The sequence below is a fragment of the Alexandromys fortis genome, unplaced genomic scaffold (assembly GCF_014885135.2).
Source record: "Alexandromys fortis isolate MF-2015 unplaced genomic scaffold, M_Fortis_MF-2015_v1.1 scaffold_3, whole genome shotgun sequence".
Lineage (NCBI taxonomy): Eukaryota > Metazoa > Chordata > Mammalia > Rodentia > Cricetidae > Alexandromys > Alexandromys fortis.
The window spans coordinates 15,674,453-15,700,428 of record NW_026067909.1 but is presented as its reverse complement, the minus strand read 5'-3'; the positions used below and the strand labels follow the sequence as shown (position 1 = coordinate 15,700,428).

The window sequence follows — 25,976 nt, the reverse complement described above, 5'->3', positions numbered from 1 at the left end:
ACACACTGACACAAAAAAAACCAAAAAAAAAAAAAAAAAAAAAAGAAAGGAAATAAGCAAACCTAGAGAAGTGGTTATGAAAACCCTGACTAGCCTGCTGGTCAGAATCACAGGCCACAACCTGGGACTTGCTATTGGTGTCTGAACTGTGACACAGGACACGTAACTTGTTTTGGTGGGCGGAGTTGTTCATATGGTGTCCAGCACTGAAGGAGTGGGTGAATAAAAGAGGACCATGGATGGGTAGGAAGATGGGCATAAGATTGGTTTCATCATTAATCACATGGACCAACTATCCCTTTGCATGTATGCATGTGTCTGTGGTCCTGTGTAAATGGGTTTATGTGCATATGTGTGTAGTAGGCCAGAGGTGGACACTGGGTGTCTAACTGCTATTCACCTTACTGATGAACTTAGGGTTTGCTGACTCAGCTACACTGCTTGCTCAAAAGCTCCAGCTGGGGCAATAGTCGTGCACCCTATTAATCCCAGCACTTGTGAGGCAGAGGCAGGTGGATCTCTGAGAGTTCAAGGTCAGCCTGGTCTACAGTGCTAATTCCGGGACAGCCAGGATTACACAGAGAAACCTGTGTTTTTTTGGGGAGGGAGCCTGGAGACCAGCTGTGTGGTGAGAGCACAAGCCCTCATCTGGCTTTTGGTGGGTGCTAAGATCCACTCAAGTCCTCATGTTTGTTTCCGTGGGTGCTGAGATCCACTCAAGTCCTCATGTTTGTTTCGGTGGGTGCTGAGTCATCTCCCCAGCCTCCTGATCAATTTTCCTTAGCTGCAGGCTTAAAGCACCGCTTGGTTTGCAGGGAAGAACGGCTTTCGGGGTCCCTTTGCTATGACAAGAACTGGATGACACCCCCGAGATGGCCTCTGTGTTAGACACGGAGGTGGCAAGGCTCTCTCTAGCAGCAGCAGGCTTCTGGCTCAGTGAGTACGGGGAGGCAGTGAAGGCACCCACTCCCCATGCTGGACTGCAGACAGGGGAGCTTGCTCTGCAATGAACAGCTCCAGTGGTGGCTTCTGGGGAGCCTACTTCTCTCAGTTCCTAAGAATTGTGTAAGGAACTGACCTATATTCTTTCTCAGCTCAAACTGGGTGGAGAAGTTTCTAGAATGGCCGCCTTCCTGATTTGGCAATGGCTCCCAAGGCGAATGGTATGGAATGGCCTTTTCCTCATTGAAATATTTCTTCAGGCTCAGACGATTCAAGAAACTTGAGGATCTGAAAGTTCAGAAAGTTACAGGATTGGTGAGGCCTATCCCTCCCGTTATAAAAACAGTCAACAGTTGATGTGGGGAACCTTAGGGGGAGCTGTCTGCAAGTCCTGTAAACAGCTCCAGCTTCCCGCGGTGGTCACGCATGCCAGAGTGGCCTTTACAATTGTCTTTGAGTCACCCGTACTTCCGTAAGTAACTCCAATCCACTCACTGGCTCATTAACGAGACTTGAACGGAATTTTTCTTTGTTCTGTTGTAGGTGCCCTATCTGGGATGAAAAGTCACTCAACGGGAACAAGGCATTACCATGGCTTGCTCCTGAACCTGGCCTTTCGCCGCAAACTGGCCCAAGCCTTCTTAACTCTCGAGACTTAATTGTAAGAAACCAGAGTAGGGGCATCAAATACACCACACCACAGGCACTCGCACACACCCTTTCCCCAGAACAACTCAGGCCAAGGTCGTTCTTCTACTCAGCAGGAACTGACTGCTGCTTCAGCGCAACCTACCAGGGCTTCTCGGGCCTGAAAGGGCCGGAGACTGGCCCTGCGCATCTCTGCTGAGTGGGGCAATGGTGGCTGCCATGGGCTGACAAAATACTACTCCCTCCCAGCCGAGTGACCCAGGAAAGTCACTTAACTCCTTCAGCTGGAGATTTCCTCAGCCGTGGGGAGAGACCTGCAGAGTTGTGGCAAGGACGGCATGAAGCAATGCGTGGAAAATACCAGCCTGCTGCCTGCCCTCGGTGTGTCTGCATCCTCACAGTCTTGCACATTTGGAGAAAGAAGCTGGAGAGCATGTTTTTATCTGAGAGGATTCCTGGGCATAAAAGCTAGGCTTTTAAAAAAACATGTGGGCCCCTCTATCTGCTTAGAACCTTGCCGGCACACCCTCTCTACAGTTGGTTCCAACCAGAACTGCCCAGGAAGGGGCCATCTAGTCACCAAACTTTCTCTCCAGAGTCCAGGCTGCTAGCCTCCTGTGCCATGGAGTCTGAGCTCAGCTGGGGCGGCGTCAGGAGGCCCAACTTGAAGCTCCAGCAGCCTTCACACGAAGGCTAAGCCAGACCTCTCGGGAAACATATTGTTGGGAGTGTCCAGCAGGGGTTGTGGAGGGCTGCAGGACTGGGGCTAGCCTGGATCTTTTTGGGGCTTAAGACCCAACCCCAGAAAGTCTGCTCCTAACAAGGGTTCAAAAGAAAACAAGCCAGCGAGTGCTGTTGATCAACGAGATTTTATGGGGCAGGAGCTACAAGAACATGCTCCTTTGGCAGTCCCTTGAACCAGCCCCCAGGAGCATGTCCTGACTCAGCGGGCTGCAAGGCCACGGAGGTAGTCCCCTACCAGGGGCAGCACGGCCCAGTTGTCAGTCCTGAGGGCCACAGGCACACCATCCACCTGAGCTGTCTCAAGCCGCAGCAGCAGCATGGAGCCAGGGGGCAGTCGGACAGCTATGAGGTAGGTGGTGGGGGGCTGAGCCACCACAACAAAGGGCTCTAGGTGTTGGGACACCAAGGCCTCCAGGCCCTGTGGCCCAAGTGGGCACCACATACGACTTTCTACACCCTTTGGCAGGCAGGAGTTCCAGAGGTCATCAAAGAAACACACCTCAGAGCCTTTGGGGAGTTGGGGGAAAGGCAGGAAGAGGTCAGCAAAGTTCACGGACAAGGGTGGCAGGTGAGCGTGGCATGTGAGGCCAGCAGGTGTGGTATAAAGGGCCTGGACATGTAGGCAGGCAGGGGCTGGGCGGCGGGGCCGTAAGGGCAGGTACAGAGGACGGGCAGGCCGTCCCGGACACAAGCAGGGTATGTGGACAGCCTCCAAAGGCTCATAGAGCTGTCCTTCTACACGGAAGCGCAGCTCCAGACAGTAGACAGGACCCTCCACTGCCTCCACCTGCAGAGGCAGCGACAGGAGTGGGCCTTTGGCCTTCTGAGGCCCCACGCGCAACCGAATTGGAGCTGGAGTCTCCTGCACCATCAGCGTTGATGCAAAGCCCTGGTTCTCAGCCACTAGAGAGGATGCCAGGGCGGGTGCAGCAGGAGAGGGGCCCAGGGCCACGCCCAGCTTGGGACTTGACAGGTGGGAAAAGAGAATGTAGTATAGTCGGGCATGGTCCCGTCCATCCGCATCCTCCAGCTGTCTGGCCAGTACCTGCAGCAAGTCTGCCAGGCCATCTCCCGCGCCTGTCCGCAGCAGAGCTCGGCATACCCGCAGCAGGGCCTGTTGTAGGCCCCAGTCCGTGCAGTGTACAGCTGCAGCCTGTAGGAAGCTGAGGGTGGCACCCTGAGCATCTCCTTCTGCCACCTTTGCCAGCATTTGCAGGTGCCAGCAAAGTGATTCGTTCTTGCCTGGCCTGGCTACCACTTCTTGCTGCAGCACCGCCCTGAGGGGCTCTCTCAGCTCAGGGCTTACCTGATATAAGAGGTCCACAAAGTGGGGAGCCAGAGAAGGCCGAGCTCGGTATAGTTGGGCCAGTCCATGGATCAAAGATGTTCGTACTATAGGCTGCCCAGGCAGGCACCTGGCAACGAGGTATGAAGCCTGGAAACAGAGAGTGGCCAAGGCCTGGGGACCACCATCTAGGGCCGCTCTCTGCTGCAGGCCAGCCATCAGCTCCTGCAGGTACCCCTGTGGGCTCTGAACCTGGTCTTTCTCTTCTTCCTCGGCATCAGCACAGACCAGACAGAGCAGATGCAGGCGGGCCAACAGGACCATCGGGTCATGCAGGAGACTGGGCATGAGGCCCTGGCATAGCTGGGGACCCAACAGCAGCGGGGTAGCCTCTTCCCCTTCCGGACCCAGGGGGCAATTCTCTGGGAAGCGCAGGAGGCACTGCAGGTAAAAGAGGTGTGTGGGTGAGGGCAGGGCCGGGTGCTGGGCCACCAAGGTGAGCCTGCGGAGCAGCAGGCCTTCGTCCTGAGCAGTGAACAGAGCCTCGCCAAAGGCCGCCTTGAGAGCCAGGACTGAGTGCAAGAGGGTGAGCTGTGCTGTGCCCAGCAGCCGAACTAGCTGTGGCTTGAAAAGCACTGGTGACTGTCCCCGAAGACCCCGAAGGGCCCAGCCCAACAGCCACAGAAGCTGAGCCTGAGCCACAGGCGTGAGCAGGTAGGAAGTGTCCAGAAGCTGGGCCACTGCAGCCTTCAGCTCTCGGGCCTCCTCAGGGCTGGGCTCTAGCAATGGAAAGCCATGCTCCTGCTCAGCTGTGGGCCAGCTGGGTGCCTGGGGCTGAAGATGGGCATTGGGCCCTTCAGCTCGTGTCCAGTCCCAGGGACAACTCCCAACGGAGGAGACCCCAGCCACAAGTAGGCCTTGCAGCCCAGCCCCAGCTGCAGCCCTGGATGGTACCACCAAGGTGTTGTGCAGAACAAGGGCCAGCAGCAGGCTGACAGGCTGGATGGGTCCCGTTTGCCCTAGGAGGCTACGCAGCGTCGCCAGGGAGCCGGACAGCAGCCCAGGGTTGCAGCGCTCAAGTTCTCCAAGGCATTCACACGATGTGGCCTGTAGGTGGCGCTGTTCCGAGGCGCTTCCAAAGCTTCGTCCCATGTCCCGGCCTGAGGCTAAACCAAGCAGAAGGGGCAGCAGCCGGCAGGAAGCTCCCGAAGTGGGTCCCACGGCGCCTCCTGACACCAGGACTGTAGTGGCTGCCAAAAGCAGGAGCCTCCGGAGAGCTGAATGTTTTGAGGGCAGGAGGATAAGAGTGTCCAACAAGGAGGTGGCAGCAGCCTCCGCGGCGGGGGCATCAGGCCACAGTTTGTCAGAGTACTCCAAGCTCAGTGTCAGTAAGGAAACCTAGATGGCGGATTTAAGAGGGGCTCGTGAAGACGAAGCTCAGCTTGCAGTGGCAGGGAGCAAGCATGTGGGCCGTAGCAGGGCACACGGGCAGTACCTACCTTGGTCTGCTCGCTTAGCTTTTCACTCCTTAGGTCACTCAGCAGGTCATGACCCAAATCCTCACCTTCGGCGCCTGCCAGGAAGGCCGATGGGCTGGCTCGGAAGGCCCCCAGGCGCTGGGTCCAGGCTTCACGACTCAGGGGCCCCATGGCCAGTCATCAACTAAATTCTCTGCAGAGGAAAGGAGCATCAGACCCTCGGCCGCAGACACGGCGGCGAGGACGTGCAAGGCCTTCACGGCCGCCAGAGGGCGCCCGGATCCTCCACCGTCCCAGAGGGGGCTGCTGTCACCCTAGGGCCATCTTGCAGACCCCAACTGAGTCCCCAGGGCCCAAGGTCCCAAGCTGAAATCTGGAGGCTCCGGGGATGAGGCCGAAAGCAGCAGCCCAAAGCCCCTGCGGGACAGGAACCGCCGCGATCAGGGTGGGGGTACCCGGGAGGTGCGTGCCGAGAGCTCATTAGGCCGCCCGCCTACGAAGGGCACCGAAACCACAGCGTCGCCGGGGCCCCTGGCGCCCGCGGTAACGGGCCGGCCTCTCACCGCTTGAGTCAGCTGCCGCGGGCGCTCGGCCGGCTCCTTCCGGGCTGGCAGGCTGGCGGCGCGGGCCGGGGCGGGGCGCGCGGCGCGTGGGCGGCCGGGACCGGGCGAGCCCAGAGGCGGGGCGTAACGGAGCCTCCGCCTGCCACGCCCGCCGGGCCGGCAGGTGCCGACACGCCGGTTTCGCCAGGTCTGAGTAACTGTCTCGCTTTGCAGGCCCCCTGCCCCGAAACCGCCGCAGGCACGGGCAGAGGCGGGGTTTGGTGGGCCGAGCTCCCGGCCCGCTCCCCGATGGGGTGCGTTCCCAGGCCCTCGAGCGGAACGGCGGCTTGGGCAGGCGGGAAGGCCGCCAGCGCGTCCCCTAGCCGCCCCGCACGGCGCTCGGGACTGAGCTCTGCGGCCCGGCTGCTCGGTGCAGGTCCTTGAGCGGCCGCTCGGGGGCGCGCGGGACGCACACCCTGGGTAGAGCAGGAAGAGCAAGGCGCGTGGGTCACGGTGGGACCGGTCGGACCGGCGCCGCAGGGCTTGGCTTGGCGTCCTCCACGCTGACCGGGCTCTGCTTGGGGGCGAGGAGCCGGCGCCGGGGTCGCAGCCGTATAGTAGCTGCTGACCTGTGCCCGAAGTCACACCGATTGCGAATAGGGGTCGGGCAGGCTAGAGTACTGCGGGCTGGACCGGCCTTAAGACGCCGCGAAGCCGAAAAACAACGGGAACCTGACTTTGGATATACGTGTTAGCGGGGCCTGGAAGGTCACTCAGCTCCTAGCACGACTAACGTGGACTGAGAAGCCAAGGCTTGAGTAGAGATCGGACTGCTAGGGCCAAGTAGTGCGCTCCGTCCTGGAGTCCAGAGGGCTAGATCCAGGCTGCGTCCCTGGAACTGGGCCTGTGGTTCAGGAGCCCCAGACTGTGGGTATCCGTTGGCCGCTCGTTTCCAGGGCACAGAACTGTTGGCGTCCAAATCTCGTTGCCCACCGCCCTCAAGCTTTCTGCTAGAGTCTGTGAGGATTAAACACCTGAGCCCCCATTGCTACGTTCAGGCAACTTGTCTGTCTCCCTTTTGGCTACCCATGCCCCTCCCTGCCACACTTGAGAGTGGTGAGGGAGAACCCTAAAAGGAAGGGTGCCTGGGCCTCCAGAACAAGGATAGGAGAGGGGATGGAGAAGGGGGCGGGGAGAGGGGCAGGTCCAGCTAGAAGACCTTGTCGGGCCTCCTCTGGGCTCAGGCTCCACAGCTGACTCACAGGCGACAGCTCTAAACCACTTCCCTCTAGGTGCCTCAGTTTCCCCATCTATAAACTGGGAGTGATGACTCCTGTTCAAGGAGCTTTGGGGTGGGGCGCCTGGCTAATTAGGCCTAAGATGAAAGAGGCCAGGATGAGAGCAGCCCTGGGCTGGGACGGCAGGTTGGAGTAGGAGCCTGTCTGGTTTCCCTGTCGGAGGCCCAGAGGGCGCTGATAACTGCAGGTCCTGTCTCCCAGCTCTCCAGGAGCCAAGAAGGATTATTAAATCCTGCTACAGTAGAGGAGAGAGGCTTCCAGGGGTCAGGGAGTCCAACTCTGGCTGTGTCCCAAGCTTCTGATGCTCTAGTCTCTGCCTCCCTGGGCTTGGGTTCTTTGAGGTGGCATGTGTGGTTTCTAGCACCTGATGGATGTGTCTTCCTAAACTCACCAGGGCTCCTGGCAACCCTGGGTACGGAGGGTGGGTGCCTGTCACGCATGAACTTTCAGAAGCCCAGAAAAAAGAAAAGGTGCGGTCTGTTGCGTGAAACCCCAGAACCTCCTGCAAGTGGAATTGGACTCTGCTGCGTGCCGACTCTGCAACCCTCGGGTCTCTTGATGTCCAAGTTCCTGAACGGGCCCTGTTCTCACCTGCCTGCCCAAGTGTCCTCTACGAAACAGACTGGGCATGCAAAAGGTGTCCTTGGCTCACCATCACGTGCCTGGTCTAAGGAGAGAGGTGTCCTAGGCTCACCATCAGGTCTAAGGAGATAGGTGTCCTTGGCTCACCATCAGGCCTATGGAGACAGGAGTCCCATTTGTTCCCTCGCGTCTCCCTCCTCTGCATTTCTGTCCCTCCCATGCATGAGAGTTCACTGGAAAAAGGAGAAGTTAATCCTTGAATGGCCTTGGGCCTTGATTTTTTTTTTTTTAATATAACTTTGAGTAGTCTTTGGGAATTTCCCTTCATGCACCCAATCCCACTCACTTCCCAGTCCTTCCATGGTCTGCCTGTCACCCTTGTAATCCCCCATCTTCTTATCTGTAAAAATGGGACCTAAAAGAACCCCCTCCCCATAGCACTGGGTTTGTGGATACAAGGATGCTTCACAAAAGGAGTTCATGGACCAGAAAGCATAGTAGGTACCAGGGCAGGGGTTGGGGAGTGGAGGGCGGCTGCCAATGTGCAGAGTTTCTTTTCACAGGGATTTTTTTTCTGGCTAGTTTTATGTCAAACTTGATACAAGTTAGAGTTATCTGAAAGGAGGGAAGGAAACTCAGTTGAGAAATGCTTCTATAAGATCCAAATGTAAGGCATTTTCTTAATTGGTGATTGATGGGGACGGGCTCAGCCCATTTTGGGTGGTGGTCCTGAGTGCTAGAGAAAGCAGACTGCACAAGTCAGTAAGCAGCACCCCTCCATGGTCTTGGCATCAGGCTCCTGCCTCCAGGTCCCTGTCCTGACTTCCTTTTGTGATGGACTATGATGTGGAAGTAACCAAATAAACCCATTCCTCCCCAGCTTGATTTTGGCCATGGTGTTTTCATCACAGCGATAGTAACCCTAACTAAGACAGAAAGCTCTGGACTTAGGGTGATGACTGTAGAACTTCCTGGAGACTAAAACCCCTGAATTATATGTTTTGTGAAGATGAAGGTTATGGAACATGGATAATAATAAAGCTATTTAAAATGGTGTTTCTTGGGTTGGCCATGGTGGTAGACACCTTTAATCCTAGCACTCAGTGCAGAGAAGAGGTTTCAGAACAACCTGGTCTATAGAATGAGCTCCAGACAGGCCCAGGGCTACACAGTGAGGCTGTCTTTAAAAAATTTTTTTAAAAAGATGTTACTCCCAACCTGAAATCATAACCACTCAAGAACCCGAGGCAGAGGCAGAAAGGTCAAAACTTCAAGATTGGGCTACAGAAAATTAAGGTCAACTCGGTCAACTTAGCAAGACCACGACTCAGGAAGTAAGAGAGAAATGGGTGGAGGGCTTGCTTAGCATACCAAGGTGTGGTACCACGGTATGGTAAAATAATTTTAAAAATAGTGTTGTAAATAGGGACTCTTGGGGCTGGGGCTTGCTGCACAAACAAAGGCTGAGTGTGGCAGGGAGCACGTATGACCCAAGTGCTAGGGAGGCAGAAACAAGAGGATTCTGGGAGCTCAGCCAGTCAAGCCAATTCAGAGAGAGAAGCAAAGAAGAAAATACGTGTAGAGAGCAACTGTGGAAGACACCTGACTTCAGTTCCTGGCCGTCACATACCTGTAAGCACACACACACACCTTTAGTGTGCATGCATACATACAAAAGTAATTTAAAAGATAAAAAGAAACAGGTCCTAGAAAACCTGATACTGGTGGGATGGCAATGACAAACCGCTAACAAAGAGAACAGAATCCGGTGGTAGAGATGACAACGGGGGCATCAGCTCCAGGAAGAAGGGACATTGGTCAGAAACCTGGATGAGGAGCAGTCAGGTCCCAGATGGTCACAGGAGAGGCTACAATGAGAAGATGGGTGGAGGAAGGAGTGCATTGGGCACACGGGGAAACGGCAGGAGGCACTCGGGGCTCTATCCACTGAAGGGAGATGAGGGTATGGATTTTCACAACATCTATGGCTGGTTGTGGGGCTAGCAGGGAGCCCAGAGCAGGTGAAGGGTGGCAGGGACTTGGCCTAGGTGGCAGCTAGGGGGAAAGGGGTGGGGAAGAGAGAGGCAGTGACTTGGGGCTGTGGGACTGTCATTTGGAGGCTGATGACTTCAACAGCAGAGCCAGAATGTGGAGTCTGTGAGCTGGGCCTGAAACTGGCAGATGGGACCTGTGGCTACTGTGGTGGAGTTTCACCCCACGCTCTGGTACCCACCAAGAGCAACCAGCTCCACTCCACAGACCTTGGCTAAAAACCATCTCCTCTGCCATGGTCCCCAGCCTTTTGCCATCTGGCTAGGGGTGGCCCCTTATCAGGAGCTTTGCAGATTCCATGGGTCTATTCCCAAGCCGGTCTGGAAAAGCTGCTGGTTGGCAGGGTATGGAGGCAGGAGGAACAACGTGATCCTCAGCAGCACAGGGAGGTAGAGGCCAACCTGGGGTGTCCGACACCTGTCTTAGCTGAGGTGGTGCAGGGGAACCTGCTCAGGTGGCTGACAAAGGACCCCGTCAGCCTGCTCTGAAGGGCTGCCCACTGCAGAGCTGCTGTCTCCCAGGCAAAGGTCATTCTTCAGAATCTCGACTGCCAAAGGTCAGAGCTAGAACTAGGAGCCCGAGGTCACAGCTAGGGAAACTGAGGCCCTGAAAGGGTAGATGACTTGGCTCAGATCCACAGGCACTGACTGTAGCTGTATTCTTTTCTGTGTCTTTTCAGTATGTATCTCCCATGACCCTTTGTGCTTTAGACCTCCAGGTTCACAGCTCCTTCCACGCCTCCATCCTATCTTGGCTCCTAAGAACTGTGATAGCAGGAAGGAGTAGTTCCACTCACCATCCAGTACCCTTCTTAACGCCTCAGACTCCTTGGGATGGGGATTGAGTACCATATCCAGACAGCTCACAGTGGGCATCATGGTTCTTGCTTGCTGCGGCTCCACTTCCCTTCATCCTCTTGTCCTCTATACCAACAGGTGATGTCATTCAAGACACTTGACTCATGGCTTGGTTTTCACTGTGACTCAAGCCACCATCTCTTACTTGGACCATTGCAGTAGCTCCAACACAGCCCTGGTCTCCTTACCGCCACCTCCCTGCTCCTTCTCCATTCAGCATCACAGGTCATGCCAGGGACCCAGCTTTCAGCTTCCCTCCTTCCCAGCATCCAGCCACCACAGCTGCACACACTAGATTTGTTTTCTACCATGGGCCTTGGCGCCAGCTTTTGGTTCTGATTTATGCTCTTGGCCACTTTGTCCAGCTGGCTCCCACCTCTCATTCAGACCTCAGCAACCCCACCTACCACCATCACAACCCCAGTTAATCCTTCCCTATTCTATGGGTTAGCATATGGCTTAGTGGGAAAACGCTTGATGAGCAAGCAAACCAGCTGAAACCACGAGTTCTAGGTCCAGTGAAAGGACCTAGCTTTTTAAGTTTTCTTTTTAATTTTTGAGACAGTCTCTCTACATAGCCTGGCTCCCCTGGAACTCATTATATAGTCCAGGCTGGCCTTGAACTCACAGAAAAACCTGCCTCTGCCTCCCTAGTGCTAGGATTAAAGGCTTGTGCCACCACACCTGATGGAGAGACACCTTCTTCTTCTTCTTCTTTTTTTTTTTTTTTAGTTTTTCGAGACAGGGTTTCTCTGTAGCTTTGGAGCCTGTTCTGGCACTAGCTCTTGTAGACCAGGCTGGCCTAGAACTCACAGAGATCCGCCTGCCTCCGTCTCCCAAGTGCTGGGATTAAAGGCATGCGCCACCACCGCCCGGCGAGAGACACCTTCTTTTATTTATTTATTTATTTATTTATTTATTTATTTATTTATTTGGGATTTCCACCTCCTCCCCGCCACCACCTCCCATTTCCCTCCCCCTCCCCCGATCAAGTCCTCCTCCCTGGTCAGCCCAAAGAGCAATCAGGGTTCCCTGTCGTGTGGGAAGTCCAAGGACCACCCTCCTCCATCCAGATCTAGTAAGGTGAGCATACAAACTGCCTAGGCTCCCACAAAGCCAGTACGTGCAGTAGGATCAAAACCCATTGCCATTGTTCTTGAGTTCTCAGTAGTCCTCATTGTCCGCTATGTTCAGCGAGTCCGGTTTTATCCCATGATTTTTCAGACCTGGGCCAGCTGGCCTTGGTGAGTTCCCAATAGAACATCCCCCATTGGAGAGACACCTTCTTAAAACATAAGGTAGAGTTGCTGTAGAGATGGCTCACCAGGCCGGGCGGTGGTGGCGCACGCCTTTAATCCCAGCACTCGGGAGGCAGAGGCAGGCGGATCTCTGTGAGTTTGAGGCCAGCCTGGTCTACAAGAGCTAGTTCCAGGACAGGCTCCAAAACCACCGAGAAACCCTGTCTCAAAAAACCAAAAAAAAAAAAAAAAAAAAAAAAAAAAAAAAAAAAAAAAAGAGATGGCTCACCAGTTAAGAGCACCTGTTGCTGTTCCAGAGGCCCTGAGATCAATTATCAGCACCCACCTGCCACTCCAATCCCAGTGCACTGCTGCCCACGTCTGGCTTTCTCAAACCCCAGGCATGCATGTGAGACACAGACACACATGCAGACAAGACACTCATACATATAAAAGAGATAAGCAAAAATGTAAAGACCATTCATTCCATAAGTATTGCTATCCCACAGGAGCTGCAGCAGCAGCACAAAAGCCCCAGTCTCCTGGACCTCGCTCTGTTCGCTGTAACTCTGTACCAGCAGGGACACTGGACTGGCTGGCTTCACCCAGTTTAGCTCCCTACCTGGCTTTCTGGACATCCAAACTAGTCTGATGAGAAAGCCTGGCTCTGTATCTAGGGTCACCTGTGAAGACTTCATGTAGACTCTCCTGGGCACTCCCTGGGACCAGCCTGTCGGGATGGTACCACAAAAGGGCTCAATGCCTACTGTGGAAGCTGGGCACAGTTTTAATTCCTGCACTTGGGAGGCAGAGGCAGGCATCTCCGAGTACAAGGCCAGCCTGGTCTATAACCAAAGCTACACAGGGAAATCCTGTCTCAAAATGACAACAACAACAATAATAATAATAATAAGGAAGAAAGAAAGTGAGCTAAGTTCAGTTGCCTCCTAGACAATCCATGTTGCTACCCCAGGATTTATTGCTAAAGATAAGCATACAGTAGTTGCTCACTTAATGCTAGTTGAAGGGCAAGGTCCATGATCAGAATGAGAGGTGGATAGGGAAGAGTGGACTATGACAGACAGCTCTCCAGGGATAGCAAAGGGAGGTGGCAAACCTTAATGGCCCTAAGGGTCACAGCACCTTCCCAGTAACTCTGTGATTCTCCAGGAACAGAGAGTTCAGGCTCCTGGTTCAACTACTTCCTGCTCAGTGAGAGGGAGACTGATGTGTCTCTCCTCACCCACCCATCTTCACAAAGATCCTGGGGAGATGTACAGGGTCTCTCCAAGTAGCTCCATGTTTGAAATGTCCTCTGAATGCCTGAAGTCCTAACCACTTCCCTTTCCTTTGGATTTATCTTGTGCAGATGTGTGTGTGGCACCAGTTCCCCGGTGTGTCTGTACAGGTGAAAGAACAATTTGTGGGATCAGTTATCCCTTCCGCCACGTGAGTCCTGGGTGTTGACCTCTCAGCCAGCTCCAAGGCCTTCATTTCTTTGGCCTCTTGTTGTTTTGTGTTTGAGGCAGGATTTCACGATGAATTTAGGCTGGCCTCTACCGTTCAGCTTCCCTGCCTCAGCTCCCCACGTGCTGGGTTATGACCTGTGCCTCCTGACTTTTGAACTGTGTGAATTCATTTATCAGACTAATTTCCTTCACAGTCTGTTCCAGCAAACATATAACACTGTGAGAAAGTTGCACTGAGGTCTGGAGTCTAAAATGTTAGTAGCCTTTAACTGCAGGTCCCATCCCTGCCTTTAATAGGTCAGCCAGTAAAAGAAACTCAGCCACGGCCAAAGTGTCACAGTGAAGTGGCTGAATGAAGGCCACGGGACACTCCCCTCCCCGGGCAGTCCAATGGGGGTGGGGCATCACTCCAACCGGGCCTACTGAAGATCATAGGAGGGTAGATAGGGAGTAACTGCTTGTTGAGTTCCCACTCAGGGAGGATACTGGTGCAACAGGCAAAGAGGACTAGGTCAGACCTCAGCTGGGGTCTTCATCCCCTGGTCTCTCACGGATTTTCAGAATCCCAAAACCGGCTATTTCTGAGTTTGGAAGACCGTGTCCGCCTATATGCCAAGGCGCTAGCCTCAATTAAGTTGGACTCAGGTCGGTTAAACACCGGCACAACCGAAAGGCGGGCTCGAGCTTTTGGATTTACTGGCGCTTCCGAGCCTCCCAGTCTACGCGCTCCTGCCGCCAGGCGTGCCTTCCCGCAGGAAGCCGGTGCCCAGCAAATACCTCTGTGCTGAACCAAGAATTGCTCAGCCCGGCCTTGGGGATCCAGGGCCGCTGAGTGCGGGCATGGGCCTCCTGTTCCCGCCCGGCGGCTTTGTACCTCTCCGGGTGCCCGGGGCGCGTCAGGCTGGGCCCAGGCCTGTTGGGCGAGTTTTATGTCATCGCTCACAGAGCGTGCTAGCGACGGTGCAAATAACGTTGCCCTCCCTTCCCGTGCCTGCTCCTTCCGAAACTCTAGTTTGCAAACCTGACGACGCCGGGCAAGGGAGGTCCGGGTCGAATCGGGTGCTGTTGGGTGTGGGTACCGGAGCCCGCCCCCCAACCCCTATTGGGCCGCCAACCCCCCACTTCCTACCCACGTCGTGCTGCCCCGCCCGGGCCGCGAGGCCACCTCACCCGCAGCGGAATGGAAACCGGTTCGACAGGTAACAAATAGGTGGGTTGTCACCGTTATTTCCCAACGCATGCGCCATCGCGCTCCCGGCCACTCCAAGCTAATTAGATCAGATCAACACCCCCACCCCACCCCCGCCCGAGCCACCAACACACACCGCCGCGAGCCAATAAAGCGTGAACCCGTCCGTCCAGCTCGCACTTGAAGACTTCGCGAGCGGCCGCAGGGACGCCAGTCGAGCCAGGGGACGCTCGCTTGGCGCTTCTCCATCCGGGTGCACCTGGCTGCACCGGCTCTGCGGGCACCGGCGACCTTCGGCGGAGTTGGACGCTCCACGCGCGGACCCTGGTACTCTCTTCCCTCAGAACGTGGGCACGCCTCGGCGACTCCTTTCTTGAACTGTCCCTCAGCCCCGAAAAGGTTGGACGACCACCCGGACTCGACTTACGGGAACGAACCGCGCCGGTCCAGGAGGGATCGAAGATGCCCCGCGCATTCCTGGTGAAGAAGCCATGCATTTCCACGTGCAAGAGGAACTGGAGCGAACTCCCAGACGAGGAGCGCGGCGAGATCTACGTGCCAGGTGAGGCATCGCGGGCTCCTGGCGCCGGGAGGGCGGGGCGCACGGACAAGCGGTCGGCGCCGGTCAGTGCGCGTGGGGACGCGGATTCCCGCCGCAGACCGACCCCCGGCGAGGGAGGAGCACAGTGAGGCGGATGGGGCTCCAAGCCGAGGCTCGGCCGATGTCCCAGACTAGGGATCGCAGGCCCGCGCCGCCGGGGATGCAGCGGGGTGTGTCACGGCTCAGGGGACGCCCCCCAACCCCCACCCCGGGCTCTCGCATCGTAAATCCAGAAAACCTGGACTTTCTTTTATGAGGCAGTTGAGGATCACTGAAGCGATGCCACTTTGGTGGGGAGGGCGGGGGACTGGAAAGGAGCTGGAGTTTCCGCTAAGACTTGGGCTACATTGTAAAGGAAAACTTGGAGCTTTAGTCGCCCCCACAACATTGCTCGCTTAAGATAAGAGAGCCGAGGTTCAGGGCCTCCGAGTTTCCCTGGTCTCCAGCCTGATGGTCCAGGAGTTGCTGAGAAATACACCTGATACACCTTGCTTGCCCTTGAGACAAGGTGGTGTTGGGTCCCACCTCTGTTCACCCTTGCAGAGGACACTAAGCAAAAGAGAGTTCTGGAGCCCACTCCACACCTAAGGTACACACTCCAGGAAGCTGGTGTACTAGTTTATTTAGGGAAGACGCCTTGACAGCCTGCGCGTCATCTTCGAATTAGTAACCGGAGTTGTCTCTTCCTCCGGCAGCATCTTCCTCCAGAGCCCTAGGACACTTCTGCTCCCGATACAAAAACCCTGGATCCCTAGATCGGGAGGCAAGCGCTTTCTCAACTCCCCCTCCCCGGCTTGGGGGTAGGGCAGGAGTGTACTGCCCTGCGCCTCCAAGCGGGGGTGGGGGGGGAGGTGGTAATTAACCAACCGACTTTGACCCTTGATCTGCAGGCTCTCTGGCACCACCCAGGCTTTTAAGAAAGTGGGGGAATGGGGATGGTGAGTGAGGACCCTGTGTGGGCTCTTGCCTCAGTTTCCCTCTTGAATAAGCTGTTAGTGTCTTGGATGTGAGTGTTTTGTGTGAGTCCTGCCAGGATCCAGTGGTGGTAGGATGTTTTACAACTTGACTTTATTTCAAGGGGTCGTAAGGCTGTTCTGAAGGCTTCTTAAACAAGGCAATGGCCAGAAGGTCCTAGAATTCCCCAGTGTGAGAAAATAGGAGGCAAAAAGGGAAGGGTGCCTCCTCACCTGAGGTATGGGCTTGGGATTTTGTGATTTCTGCTTGGCTAAGTGTTTTGGCCAATTGTCCAGCGCTCCACCTCCAGAAGGCCAATGAGGGACACAGCCCCTTCCTTGCTACAGCCTCCTCCCCAATCTGTGTTTGACTTGCTGCTTAGCTGCTCCTTGGGATCTGATAAACTGAACTTGGACTGTGCTAAAGGTGAGCGGTGTCTGAGCCAGGCTCAGAGGGCTGTTATTTTTAGTTTTATTTCACATCCAATCAGTAACAGATCATATGTTGACTTTCACAAAGGACAAAGATACTCCGTTTGTTCAAATCATTCAGACTTCCTGGGGTTAGCACAGATCTGAGGGACACAAAGACCACAGACCTGGCCTTGCAGCCTGTCCCGTCGAGGAGATAGGCGGCCTCTGGGTGGTCGCTGCCACCTACTACAGCTGTCCTGATGAGGAGCCCTGCAGTGCAGGTAGTCGCTCCCTCTCAGGATTGCCCAGGCTGGGAAATACGCTCTTAGAAGAATTTCCTCTCGTTGGTTGAGTGAAGAGAAAGACCTGTGGGTAGAAGTTACGGACTCAATTTTCTTCCTCTAAATTAGGTGGTCCACAGGAGCCACAGTTTTCCCACAGATTTGGAAATGAAAAGGGAGCGGCCTCAGTCCATGCTTGGGTGCCTCAGATGACTGGAGTGCATGGGGTGGGTTCTGTCTCCTGGCTGAGCCATTCCATCACCAGCCAGCCATGACCCCAGGAGCCGGCTAGGCACGTTTCTGTCACCCTACCTCACAGATTCTTGGGGCACATTTTGACCAGCTAAGCAATGACCCCATCCCCAGTGGGAAGACTGGGGAACATGGGAGCGTGTACGTTCTGACCTTCCCGCCAAGGATCCCTGAGACCCTCAAAGTTTCAGGAGACTACCTGGAGGAGAAGGTTGACCACACACAGAGGATGGTGTGTTGCTGGGCCTGAGCTGGGATTGCCCTTCACAATCACGTCAGCTTGCTCCCTACACAAGCTTCCAGAGGGTCTTCTCCCAGGGCGGTCACTCCTTCACCTTTGCTGAGGGCACAGCTGAGAGCTGGGAGCCTACAATGGAAGACAGGCAAGTGAGGAAATGACCCCATTCCCTATTGAAGACAGCTCAGGTTAGGGGTTCACTCGGCTCCTCTCTCCATCCACCATCTCTCTTGGTACCAGAGTCTGTTGGTAATATGTTTACTCTGTGGCGACAGGGAGGGATATTTTGTTTTGTTTGTAGGCTGAGGCAGGTACCCTTGGCCGGGGGGTAAATTCCAGTCCTGCACTGTGGAAGGGCTGAAGGCGCTGTAGTGGGACAGTTTCTCTACAGCTTGTCCTTGCTGAGTGAAGAAGCAATTGTCGGGAAGGGACCTGGGGACAGACTGAGCCAGAAAACTGGAACTCCAGGAGAATTCCAGGAGCCTCTTCTAGGCTCTGAGGCCCCCCATGTCCAAACTCCCCCCCCCCCGGGCAATATTCTGGCTGGCTGGTCTGTTCTGGCAGCACAAGTCCAAAGCTTGGAGGCTACATCCAGGGCACACCTATAATCTCAGCACTTGGACGTGGCAAGCAGGAAGATCTGGAGTTCAAGGTCAGCCTCAGATTGGGGGGGGGGGTCTGAGACCTTGTCTCAAAGAAACTGAAGACCCGGATCAAGGAGGCTGAAGTGCAGGAGTGTGGTATTCCTCCAGACAACACAGCCCAGCCTGACACTGCTCTAGACAGTGGGGAACTTGACCAGCTTTTGTTGTTGTTTGAAACAGGGTTTCTCTATGTTGCCCTGCCTGGCTGTCTTGGAACTCACTTTGTAGACCAGGCTGGCCTTGAACTTAGAGATCTGCCTGACTCTGACTGTTCTTGCCAGGCTGAGTAGGATTGGCTGTAACGTCAGCTGTGTCCCCCACCCCCAGTTCATGTAGCATGTGTGGGAAGGCTGAGCTTTCGTGAGCATTCTAGTGACTGCTGAGTGCCCTGGGCAGGACACGCATAGAAGAGCAGCTGGAAATGCAACTGTCGTATGAGAGACACTGTCGCTCAAGCTGCTCTGTACCCAAGCTTGGAGGTCCTAAGGCAGATGCTGCTGTGCTGTCCCAGAAAAGATGGTGGAGACAGTGCTCCAGGTTTGGGGAGGAGAGGAGGGAGCACAGCTCAGCCACTGTGGATATTTGTGTCGTCGTTCATTTTCAGCGCACAGCACATGAGAGGCAGGTGGCCCCCAGTCTGTGCGGGTGACAGGGTAAAGGATGCCACACACAGCCAGTAGGCTCCTCGTCCATTCAGGGCCCGGCCCCCTGGCACGAAGGCTGAGAGTTGAGTCTAACTTCAGCACAGACGCTGCATGAAAGGAAAGCAGCTGGGAAAGGAAGCGGCTTCTGCCTTGAGAACACTGTATCCAGCGGAAGGGCAACAAAAGGCGAAGAGACAGGCCTGTTGCGCTCTGGCACGGCAGCGCCTGCCCACTGGCTGCCGCTGCCCCTTTCAGGTGATGGCTGGCTAACGCACAGGACTGAGAGAGCTGAACACAAGGGACCCAACCCTTCCAGATCAGTGTACAAGGCAGCCTAAAGCCAGCCTGGGTGTGCACACTCACGCTCGCTCACCAGCACTTGTCAGGTCAGCTGGGGAGCCGGAAGCCCAGGCTTTCCCCAGAAAGCTGAGGGTCAGGCCTATGTGCAGCCCTGTCTTGAGGCCTTTTTATGGGCTAGGACCTGGCAGTCTGCCTGGTATTTGGGCCAGTGACTGAAAGAAAGGAGGCCTGAGGAGGGTAAGGCCATTTCAAATCTGGTCTGCTGCTCCAGGCCAGCTCTGTAGCATCGCCCAGGTAAAGGCAACAGGAGAGAACTTACCAGTCCCTGAGGGAGGAGGGAGAGGGCTAGCCAGACTGGCCTTGCCACACTCGGTGGCTGTGGGCGGGGGCAATGAGTAGCCACCATGGCCACTGCCTTGCAGGAAACATCTAATTAGAGGGACAGAGAGGAGCACCAGCAAGGCACAACCAGTTCTGCCTCCTGCCATTCAGTGGCACTCGGGATAGGTGGAGAGGATGCCAGTGGCTACTCCCTGTGCGTGCAGCCCTGTAGAGACACTCTTGTGGGGGTGGCAGGAAGACAGGTTTGGTGGGGTGGGTAAACTGAGGTAAACATCCCCACCCTGGCAGTTGTATTGGCCCTTTGCTCGGGTAGAGACAGTGTGGAGTGCCCATTGAGCCAGCTCTGTCCTGTCTGCTGTCCTTAGCAACCTCCCCGGGTCTGTGTAGGAGGAGAGAGAAGCCAGGCTGGTCCTCTACAGCAGACGGCAGGCCGCAGACTCCTAGCCCAGCCTTTCCTCCATAGGGCCAAGGAGCCAAGTGTGACAGCTCACCTCACAGGCTGATCCTCTACCCAGGCCATGTGGCCGGCTGTCTCTCAGAAGTCTCCCTCACACCAGCCCAAGTGACAGGATGAGGATAGTGGTGGTGACATTTTCCTCTACTTGGGCTGAGAAGTGAAAATTGTCCTCTAGTTTTGGACTTTCAGCCAAGGCCTGTCTGGTGAGTGGGCACCAGAGTCGCCACTACTCTGACCCCACTCTCCTGGTCCTAGGCCTGGGTGTTACACAGGCCCCACTACAGGAGACTGGTCTCTGAGCCCGACACCAGTCAGCATGGCTCAGAGAGAGGTGGTATGCCAGCTCAGGTGCCAGGCCGGGGCCAGGCGCTAGTGAATCAACTCCTGGAATGAGATGGTTCATTAAAGGTCCCCCACCCCCTGGACAGACGGACGCCAGCGCCAGAAGAACGGGTTCTGGGCGGCAGGCAGGCGCATTCTCCCTCTGTGAGACTTTGTTGTGTTTTGAGGGGGCGAGAACTGGGCCTCTCCCGAAACTCAGGTACTTTTATATTTTCCTTCCCCCACAACCTTGGCGGTCCCCCAGAAGAGGTGAGGGTAATAGCCTGGGTCCTTGCCCTACATTGACATCTCTTGCTTGGAATACAGTATTCAGAGGGCGTAGCTCGAGGCTCCGAAATCCTATTCATTCATCCTTTCTGTACAAGGCCCCCCTCCTGAGGTTTTTTTCCTTCTGAAACTAGGAAACTTCCTAATTTATAGCTTTTTAAGTACAGAGCTTAGGTTGTACTGACTAATTGGAAAATTATACTTTTTGTCCCAGCTCTGCGGGCCTTAAGACTTGCTACCCGTGTTTCTTTGTCCTGTAAGGACTGGGGTTCAGGGTCCCAGCTCAGCCTGGAAGGCCTGGCCCGTTGAGTTCATGGTGTTTGTTGAGAGGAGCGGCCTTGTCAAAGGGCTGCCAGGTATCGGTGATGCCACTGCAGTGCCGGAGGGCGCCCAGCCTGACTGCCACAGTGAGCGGTCCTGCAGTGGAGCAGGGTTGTGTAAGCGCTGGGCAGGGCGCCCAGAGACTGTTACGAGCATCCACCTGCTGCTCCCTGGCCTCCTCCCTCTCCACCCACCTGGCCTCTTTGCTGACAGAGCTGTGCCCAGTCTGAGCCCAGGATCCTGATGGGCTACAGTAGCAGGGATTGGCCAGGTCAGGGAGGAAAGGCTAGGACCACCCAAACCCCAAAGGTCTGCCTGTAGAAGAGCCCCAGAAGGGTCCAGTTGGCCAGGAACCATCTGGGCTTGAATGAGTCTGAAGGAGCCTTTCCTGCCAAGGCCTCCAGTGGTGCCCTTTGTCCCCAGAGGAGTAAGGGCATGCTGGAATCCAGAGTGACTGGCCCAGGTGTGGCAGGCAGACACTTGGCAGCATAATTGGCGGGGCAGTTCAGTCCTCCCAGTTCCGCTAAGAGAAGCTACTCCAGGGGCCGTGGCTCTTGGCTGGCGTCACCTGTAATCACCTGAATGGGGCAGGAGGGAGGTGCAGCATCTGAGGCCCAGGGGCCTGCCCTGCTCTGCCACATGCCTGCAGCGGGAGGAAGGGAGGCTGCAGATTCTAGTCTTCTTCTTGCTCGGGAATCTTCCTGGAACTCTGATGGGTCTTTTCCGCCCACCCTCATCTGGCTGTTCTCTCTTTCCAGTCAGCCTGGGCTTCTGTCCACCCCCGCCCTACCGGGAACCAGAGCCATCTGTGGCCGAACCCCCTTCTTGCCCTCTGGCTTTGGACATGAGCCTTCGGGACTCCAGCTATAGTGTGGCCCCAGGACCCTGTGTGGTGGCCCAGCTACCCCCCGAAGATGTGAACCATCTGACAGATTCCCAGAGCAGAGACCAGGGTTTCCTACGAACCAAGATGAAGGTAATAATTTTCATTCTTTCTCAAGGTCCAGGGGCATGTGTAGAGGCCATGTCTAACCCACAGATTAGGGGCACAGCTATGACACAGGGGACCAATCCAAGTCGTGGACTGTGACTTTACAGAGACTCACTTAGTTGGAGCACACAGAGGAAAGAAACAGATAGGAAGTCAGGTCATCCAACCCTTTGGAGTCTGTATCAGCAAGTGATCTCTCTCATTTCTGGCCTCAAAGCCAGGAGAGCTAAAGAAGAGCCGCGCGTTTACACCAGGTCTCAAGGTAAAGAAGCTGGAGCCAGGCCCAACTGCATCTGTAGAGTCCAATATGGGCGGCAGGGAGCAAGAGGTCTGGGTCAGTGGGGTAGTTTGCTGTTCCTTAAGTATATGGCAGTGAGCAGGGTGTGCACGGGGCAGGGGCAGCGCACACCCCACCTTCTCTCCTGTTCTGTAGCACTACATGAGGCAGTACAGATGGCTTGTCACAGAGGAGAGGAAGCAGCCGGCTGCCCGGGCTGGGTGGACACTCCCCAAAGCCCCAAGGCCTGGGAGCACCTGCCAGCGGAGATCTAGCAGAAAGGTGTTCTTCTGGGGCATCCCTCATGTCAAAAGACTAGCTATGGCTGGAAGGACATTTCTGTCCCTTCTCTTCCTACCTGCAAAGGCCAGGGGTGGATAACTGGGGGATAGCGGCAAAGAGGCTGCGTTGGTCAGTCACTAGGGCTCAATCTCCTTGCCAGGCCTTCCTCTACCCTTCAGATCCCTATAGGGAGGGAGAGCAGAACACAGGACAGGACAACATAGGAGATAGGACATAGGTCCTGGAACTCATTCTGTAGGCCAGGCTGACCTCGAATTCACAGAGATCCTCCTGCCTTTGCCTCCCAAGTGCTGGGATTAAAGGCGTGCGCCACCACTGCCTGGCTCAAAGGATCTTAATTGGCAAGAGACAGGGAATTCTCCAAGTACCAAAAGCAGGATAAAGGGAGGGGTGCCAATGGAAGTGTGGTATGACAGATGTCCAGGATCTCAGGAGGAATGGCTAGTGGCAGGCCCCTGACAGAGCCCAGTCACTGTGAACAGAGTCGAGGAAGAGACCTGGCCGCTCAGCCACACCTTTGTGGTCACACCCAGAATGCTGTCACAGCCGCTCTAAACAGTGTCTGGTGGTGGCACCAGGGTGTGTCACATGACCCAGACAAGGAGCAGGAGGGTAATAGAGATTGAGTAAGAAGACCTGCACCGGGTAATGGACAAGGAATCATGACATTAGTCTTTCTGCCATTGCATAAATTTGAAATTTTCCATAATTAATAAAGAAAATGATGGAGCAGTAGAAATGGCTCATTAGTCTTCCAGCCCTCTCTAGAGGACCTGGGTTCAATTCCTAGCACCCACAGCACCCCTCACAGCTGTCTGTAACTCCAGTTCCAAGGGATAAGACTTCTGGCCTCCATGGGCACTGGCAAGCATGTGGCGCACAGGCATGACATATACATGCAGGGAAAACACCCATAGACATAAAATAAGTTTTTATACAAAGATAGAAAACTATTTCTAAGGCTTGAGATTTAGCTCAGTGGGCAGAGGACTTGCCTTGTGTTAACAAAACCCTGAGTTCCACCCTCAGCCCCTCGCGACCAGGCATAATGGCACACTCCTGTAACCCCGGCACTTGGGAGATAAAGTCAGGAGGATGGGAAGTTCAAGGTGACAGCTTCAAAAGGGGACCCAACAGGAAGCTGGGCCAATACCCAGAGGTTCTTTGCATCTCCTCTTAGCAGATGTCACATCACAGGTTATTGGCTCTGGAGGGTGGGCCTGCTTTTCTTGAGAGTGTTGTAGGGATGGAAGGGGGCTGGCATATCTGCCAGCCTATAGCGCTGATTTCTAGATATCTGCCACAAATACCATCCTCGCCCACAGGTAACCTTGGGGGACAGTCCAAATGGGGACCTTTTTACCTGTCACATCTGCCAGAAGGCCTTCACCTACCAGCGCATGCTGAACAGACACATGAAATGTCACAACGATGTCAAGAGGCATCTCTGCACATACTGTGGAAAGGGCTTCAATGACACCTTTGACCTTAAGAGACATGTCCGAACCCACACTGGTAAGTGAAGTCTGTCCAGAGGGCATGCCTCCGACCTGCCTGGGACCTGGGAGGCACATCCTGAAGCTTAGGGCAGCATCCTGAATTCATAGACAAGGACTTGATTCCCAAGTCACCTGGTTACTTGGCACTCAGGTGTCCTGACCTCTGTGTGTATGGAGGCTTCGGACAGGCTCCACAGTCCCTGTCAGGTCCTGATGCCGCCCCCTGTTGTCCACAGGTGTGCGGCCCTACAAGTGCAGCCTGTGTGACAAGGCCTTCACCCAGCGCTGCTCTCTGGAGTCCCACCTCAAGAAGATCCACGGTGTGCAGCAGAAGTACGCGTACAAGGAGCGCCGGGCCAAGCTGTACGTGTGTGAGGAGTGCGGCTGCACCTCTGAGAGTCAGGAGGGTCACGTCCTGCACCTCAAGGAGAACCACCCCGACAGCCCACTGCTACGCAAGACCTCCAAGAAAGTAGCTGTGGCCCTGCAGAACACTGTCACTTCCCTGCTGCAGGGCAGCCCCCACCTCTGAGCAACACAGGCCTGCAGGAAGGACGGGGGTTCCCTCCCCGCTGTCTAGTGGGTTCACCTTCCTGCAGCCTCTTGCCAGAACACCAGGGATCAGGACCAGAGCCCTAGTGCCTCATGCCAGGCACACCTGCGCGGTTAGGCACTGTCTTGTGCTCACTTTGGGAAGTCTGTCTTACAGGCAGGGTCCTTCTGAGCCCGGGACGATGGGTGCCTGTGTCTGAGCGAGCACAAGGCCAAGTGATTAGAGACAGCTGCTTACAGAGCCAGGCCTTGCTTCCTTGTGGCAGGACGCTGGAGATGTGTTGAGAGGCGAGCTGGAGTACAGGCCGGGCAATGGATCCCCGTGGACTGCAGAGCCGACTCCAGCAAAGAGCATCCCCACGAACTAGGGCGGCGGTGGGGCTGGCGGCGGCTCACATGCCTGCAGGGCTAATTCTCAGGGTTCCAAGGGCTCTGCCTTTTCATCAGAGCCCCACATGTGTACAGCCATGTGTGTGCTTGCGTGTGTGTCACACGGCTTTATGTGTGACTTAGTCACGTCTGAATGTGCACTCATGGCCTTCCATATCACCTCATTCTTAACAAGCCAACTACAAGGTGCCAAGGAGGTTTTATTGCCTTTTTTTTTAAAGATGAGAAATGTACAGATATTAATATATTTTTGGTGCCCACAGTAAGACTGTTTTTAAAGGGGATGGAGCTGGCTTTTTCTCCAACCCCATTGGTTCTATTTATCATGGACATTTCAAACCTCCTCTGTGCCTAGGATCTGGGGGTGGTGATGCAGACCCTCCCTGTTCTCTGAGATGTTCCATTAAAGACCTTCCTCCTGCCCTGCCCATGGACAGTGCCTCACCTCTCTTCTCTTCCCTCCCTAGCATCACCTCCTTCCACATCCTTCTCCAGGCCCCAGTTTTCCTGGTAAGCCTGCTGATAGCTGACTGTTGGGTGTGGCTACAGCTGGGGGCGGGTCCTACTGACACTTTTCGGCCAGATGCGCTAGTGATTTTTTTGACACCAAGTCCAAGTCCACCATCTGAAGTACTAAGACAAAGGCAGCAACAGGCCATCATTCTGGTTTTTTTTCCTGGCTAAGTCAAAAATTCTTCAGCAGCAACAAAATTTGAGACAGAATAATAATCCACATACCAGAAACTTTGAGAGGGAGCCGGGTGGATAGTTAATAAAATGTCTCTGTTGTCTTGTTTCCCAAATGCCTTTGGACTGAGTGGCTCCTGGGGGAGTGGGTCTTCGTCCGCTGGTGTGTTTGGGTGTCCTGTTGAGACCAGAAAAGGGTTGTAGGTCAAAGGGGTATGTGTTTTATGGGTCCAAGGAGTTACAGGCAACCTGCAGAGAATGAGAGACAGACGCACAAGACAGGCCCAGAACATGACAGGCTGGGAAGCCCCCGAACGCCAAACACAGTACAACCTCCCTGCCTCCTCTGTGCAGTGTGTGCTCGAACCCAGGATCTGCCCCAGCCTCGGAGGACAGAATCTTCTGAGACTATCTCTGGACGTAGTAGAGATTGATACAGACTCGCTTTATTTTTCCTTGGTGTGTCTGGGCTGCTTATCCTCCTACGTTCTCGAGTGTGAGAATCCCATGTCAGGAAGCACTGTGTTTACATCTCTGTATCCTTAAGTTCATTGCCAGTCCAAGGCCACCGTAAGCTAGTGTCATTGTCTTGTTTTATAACCTATTCAACTAGTAAGTCAGAGAACTAATATTTTCTGGATTTCTGGGGGTTTGTTTGTGTTTTCCTCTTGGACCTCTTTTTCCTCCATGCAGAGAAATTCATTAAAACAATTGCTGTGTTTTGCCAAGCCTTTTCTCAGTCACCTAGGTTTATGTCAAAACAAGACCCTGACCTAAGCTGGGTTTGGCGACAAGCCCTTTAACCCCAGCATTCAGGAGATGGAGAGGCAGTTGGATCTTGAGGCTAGCCTGATCTACAGATGGAGTTCTAGGCCAGCTAGGGCTGCATAGTGAGAG

At 55.0% G+C, this 25,976-nt stretch overlaps 3 protein-coding genes across 5 annotated transcripts in view; 1 reads left to right on the top strand and 2 right to left on the bottom strand.

Annotated features, from left to right (window-relative positions):
• Positions 1 to 2,443: 2,443 nt before the first annotated feature.
• Ap5b1 (adaptor related protein complex 5 subunit beta 1) lies at positions 2,444 to 14,843 on the bottom strand. Of its 3 annotated transcripts, none has more exons than XM_050137791.1 (3): positions 14,752 to 14,843; positions 5,119 to 5,290; positions 2,444 to 5,017 (listed from the first exon to the last, which is right to left on the bottom strand). In XM_050137791.1, exons 2-3 carry the CDS (start codon positions 5,266 to 5,268, stop codon positions 2,534 to 2,536), a joined length of 2,634 nt encoding a protein of 877 aa, XP_049993748.1. In that variant the 5' UTR covers positions 5,269 to 5,290; positions 14,752 to 14,843; the 3' UTR covers positions 2,444 to 2,533. The 3 variants fall into 3 exon arrangements, with proteins under 3 accessions (XP_049993748.1, XP_049993747.1, XP_049993749.1); XM_050137790.1 differs by lacking the exon at positions 14,752 to 14,843 and adding an exon at positions 5,661 to 5,794; XM_050137792.1 differs by lacking the exon at positions 14,752 to 14,843 and adding an exon at positions 5,553 to 5,572.
• Ovol1 (ovo like transcriptional repressor 1) lies at positions 14,458 to 25,204 on the top strand. Its single transcript, XM_050137813.1, has 4 exons — positions 14,458 to 14,886; positions 21,139 to 21,356; positions 23,277 to 23,466; positions 23,687 to 25,204. The coding sequence occupies exons 1-4, from the start codon at positions 14,787 to 14,789 to the stop codon at positions 23,980 to 23,982; spliced, it is 804 nt and encodes a 267-aa protein (XP_049993770.1). The 5' UTR covers positions 14,458 to 14,786; the 3' UTR covers positions 23,983 to 25,204.
• LOC126498858 (EF-hand calcium-binding domain-containing protein 5) overlaps positions 25,137 to 25,976 on the bottom strand; it is a 32,164-nt gene continuing 31,324 nt past the window's right edge. The window contains exon 3 of the mRNA XM_050137795.1: positions 25,137 to 25,257. The gene's annotated coding sequence lies outside the window, so the exon portion shown is untranslated. The remainder of the gene's footprint in view (positions 25,258 to 25,976) is intronic.